A 4,511-nucleotide genomic window follows, 5' to 3' on the forward strand; every position below is an offset into this window, starting at 1 on the left:
TATGTATGTTCTTTTATGTACACATATATTTAGAAGTATGTAGTGCACAAATCACGATCTTGTCGTATAAATTCATCTTAGGCGTTACTTCTATATATTTACCGCACGTTTTTAGTTATGTAAAAAATTAAAACAAAACAYCCAATAAAAACAAAAATGAATAAATATAAAAAAATCTTTCTTACTTACGACATCAATGCCAAGCTTTACAATGGAACCTTTTCAAGAGTATGCCCGTTCAACGCGCTCTCCGGTGGCTGATCACAATGATGGTGGTTCAAGAKCAAAGCCGAAAAATTACCTAGCGCATGCGAAAACACCGAAGCAAAGTTGTCTGCTTAAATGAACAAAAAGCTTCTTTATGTACACAAAATTAATTGTTTCGTTAGCGGAGAATGCTGCAAATTGACTGAATCTACGTAAAGCAATAAAATAAAACTGGCAGAGCAGCGCCGCTGGAAATGACGTATCAGAAAATCAAAACATCTCAGTAAATCTCTGCTAACCTTAGCTAAGGCCGCGCTTATAGCAGACCGATGAGCTAGTTGGGGATTTGTGATTATTGAATATTTATATATACATGTAYATATATGTGAATATGAATATATTTGCATATTTTTTTTGATTTCAATAGTAAACTTTTAGTAAAATGCCATTGACAATTTAGAAAGTTTAGTTTTTAAATAAGAAAGTATTTTCTTCGTGTTATACAATTATAACAGATGGCTCTGGTATCAAATCTCAAATCTGTAATTTTGTAAGTTATTAAAAATAGTGACCATCACTGATGGATATCTTGTTGTTCTACTAAGTACTATCTTTATAAACTATTAAGTGATGGGTGAAGGATTAGTAATGTATTTACATTTGTATGTAGCTTTATCAGAATATATTATCTAAAAAAAATTGCCTTAGTTTTAACTAGCTTTTTTATAAAAATCATTGCAAAGTAGTTTGCTTAACTTATAAAAATTAGTGAGTTGAACGTCGTAAAAAGCTACAATGAAAGTATAGTGAAATAAATTGCGGACTGACCGATATATACAGTACAAAATCAACCAGAAGTTTGAAAATCTTTCATTTAAGTAGATGGTACTATGGGAACAAACGACTTTTATAGTAAGTTACATTCTTATATCGGATACTGCTCAATATTCTGGGTAAAAGGTCAAATATATGTATTAGGGTCAACATACATATTTGATTTTATACGATTTTATATATTTTATRTGTAGTTAACGCACTTTTAGTAGATTTCCACATAATTTAAATGTATATAGAGAGTGAGCGGGGTTATATTCCGATTTCACCCGTTTTCAAATTGTCTGAAGGGATACCAAAAGGTTTTGTGTTAAGGAAATTTGGCCAATTTAACTTAAGCGGGTGGGGAGGTATGTGTATTAAACATATTAAGAAGCGGTATCACGCATTTTTATACTCTCGCAACAAAGTTGCTAAAGAGAGTATTATAGTTTTGTTCACATWACGGTTGTTTGTAAGTCCTAAAACWAAAAGAGTCAGATATAGGGTTATATAWACCAAAGTGATCAGGGTGACGAGTAGAGTTGAAATCCGGATGTCCGTCCGTCCGTCTGTCCGTCCAAGCTGTAACTTGAGTAAAAACGGAGATATCATGATGAAACTTGGTACACGTATTTCTTGGCTCCATAAGAAGGTTAAGTTCGAACATGGGCAAAATCGGCCTACTGCCACGTCCACAAAATGGCGGAAACCGAAAACCTATAAAGTGTCATAACTAAGCCATAAATAAAGATATTAAAATGAAATTTAGCATAAAGGATCGCATTAGGAAGGGGCATATTTGGACGTAATTTTTTTGGAAAAGTGGGCGTAGCCCCGCCCCCTACTAACTTTTTTGTACATATATCGAAAACTACTATAGCTATGTCAACCAAACTGTATAGAGTCGTTCCTTTTAGGCATTTCCACATACAGTTCAAAAATGGAAGAAATCGGGTAATAACCACGCCCACCTCCCATACAAAGGTTTTGTTGAAAATCACTAAAAGTGCGTTAACCGACTRACAAAAAACGTCAGAAACACTAAATTTTACGGAAGAAATTTCAGAAGGAAGCTGCATCCAGTCCAGGTTTTTTTTTAATTGAAAATGGGCGTGGCGTCGCCCACTTATGGACCAAAAACCATATCTCAGGAAGTACTCAACCGATTTCAATTAAATTCGGTATACAATATTTTCTTAACACCGTGATGACATGTATCAAATATGGATGAAATCGGTTCACAACCACGCCTGAAATCTCGATTATCACTTTATCATGCGAGAGTACAAAATGYTCGGTGAAACCCGAACTTAGCCCWTCCTTACWTGTTAATTTATCAAATCGCAGATGCTTCTATGTACCTAATGCGATTCGTTGTACTAAATGACATTTTCACATATATCATATTGTGGAACTTAATTATGGTGATTTGCGASTTTTCATTTAATGATATTTTGTGGATATGTGTTCCGAATCTGCGCCCCATTTAATTATATTCATTTTTCCACCTAAAAATTATGTACTTAGGCGTTTAATTAGAATGACTTTGGTAGAAAGCTCATATCTCTATTTTCTTSATTAACTTAATATTTTGTATWAAATTTAGCCTCTWCGGTCGAGTTAGTATCATATAWRTACATATCACTCCACCACCTGAAGGAATTTGCCGAGCTTAGATTCTTGCAAGGTGCAAGAATGTAAAATATTGGGGCGTATGCGAACTTGGTTCTTCCTTACTTGCTTTAAATGTTTTTATATTATCCATCAACTACCATTAATCGTATATATGTACATTTGCGTTAATTATTCAATAATACTTAGGGAAGCACCGATCATTTTAAACAAGTATAATATTCAGATCTAGCACACTTTTGTCAATTAGTAACTAGTTTGCTAGAAAATATGCTATCATATGCTAAAGTCAGCCCCAAAACAAGCTTAATAACTGACATTGTCAGAAAAGTTTCCTTACATAACAAAAATATGTTTTCGATTCGCCAAGAATTTGAAGAGTGGCTAAATCTACACAAATCTATCATAAAGAAACTTATATTATCACTTTTGAGCCGAAGGTCCTGGCAGCCAGTGCTCCTTTTTTCATGGAAAAGTAATTGTATTATTGTTTCACGTTTTATAAATAAATAAATAAATAAATATTATCACTTAAGTAAAGCGATTACTTAATGTAAAATTTTCGACGATGGTCAGCGCTTACCCATGTAAGAAAGGAAAAATCAAATATTTAATAACTTCATTTCAATTAAATTTGTGAAGCTAGTTAAAAATTTACAGTACTTTAATAAAATATCTTAAGTTTAGGTTTTAAAACCAAAAAGTTGCTGTTTAGAAATTATTAAAAATTTGTTCATTCGTCTAACATATTCGTCACACTGTTTCTGAATAACATTAAACTTTTGTAGTAAACAAATAGCAAAGACGAGCTATTCTGAATGCAAAATCATTGAATTTGAAATTTTGAATGTTCTCAACTTGATGAAATCATAAAATTAAGTACATATGTAAGAACATGCATATATGTAAAATGTTTGTCGATATGTGCGAACATCTCTATGCGAGCTTTTGATTTCGAGAATTGATATTTACAAATACTGGCATTCAAATTTATTTGTTTATTTATTTACAACAAATGCAAAAACCTTAAATTATTTTCGCGACGATTAGTTACTTTTAAACAAATTCATAATTAATTCTAATTGAATTTTAAAAATTCAAAGAAACATTTTATAGAAAAAATCAAATATGGTTATATGTTAATTGTGTATACGAAACAYGAAAGTAAACTGCGTCGCATTTTAAATATAAGCTTGTAAATATGCAAAAAAAAACCCAGTCAAGAATTTTTACTTCTGAAAGTATTCGTAAACATGCGCCTTCATACATTGTCGTCGCATATTTGTCGTAAAGTTGCACTTGCCATATCGCACATATGGAAAARGGTATGTTATTTTACCGGTTATCAATTAACCGCTTCCAATTTCACTTAATAAATTATTTATTGTCATTACTATTTTCCAAATTTTGCACTCACTTTTCCACTCTCTCTTTATTTCCGCAGCTCTGTTCGCTTTGCACTCTTTCACAAACAATTGAAACTTGTGTTTTTTTTTATTTGCTTTTTGTTGATTAAAGTTTTTTCAGCACAAAAGCTCAATGGGAAACGTCTTCTCTGCGCTTAAACTTGTGCACGATTGAGTCCAACAGGTATTCGGCCAGCTGTTTATAAACCCGKCAAAAGCTATGGCCACTGCCAATGGCAAAGATCTTAACCCATTGACAGACTTTGGTGCCAGCAGGTGATTAAGCGAGCGTTAAGCGGGTTGAGAAGGCTGCAACCACTCGACTGATCAGAACTAGTTTTCACTCTCTCTCGCAGTAGTAAAATTGGTTTATACTTACRCTCTTTTATTATTAGTGCAAATTTCTAAACGTTTGTATATGAATATATCAGGTTTATAAATGTATATGCT

The 4,511-nt window shown here is 32.6% G+C and overlaps 1 protein-coding gene across 4 annotated transcripts in view; it reads right to left on the reverse strand.

The window, feature by feature from the left end:
• Positions 1–4,257, reverse strand: part of LOC108970008 — a 12,807-nt gene extending 8,550 nt beyond the window's left edge. Inside the window, exon 1 of one of the 4 annotated variants that reach the window (XM_018935085.1) lies at positions 4,073–4,257. Coding sequence is in view for 2 of the 4 variants with exons in the window: in XM_018935084.1 (XP_018790629.1) it covers positions 190–194 (5 nt within the window). In the remaining 2 variants the exon portion in view is untranslated. Of the gene's footprint in view, positions 1–185; positions 410–4,072 lie in introns of those variants that run through there. The other 3 variants (XM_018935084.1, XM_018935086.1, XM_018935087.1) reach the window with 3 other exon arrangements.
• Positions 4,258–4,511: the final 254 nt, after the last annotated feature.

The sequence above is a fragment of the Bactrocera latifrons genome, unplaced genomic scaffold (genome assembly GCF_001853355.1).
Source record: "Bactrocera latifrons isolate USDA-ARS-PBARC rearing strain unplaced genomic scaffold, ASM185335v1 scaffold_276, whole genome shotgun sequence".
In the NCBI taxonomy this organism is placed as follows: Eukaryota; Metazoa; Arthropoda; class Insecta; order Diptera; family Tephritidae; genus Bactrocera; species Bactrocera latifrons.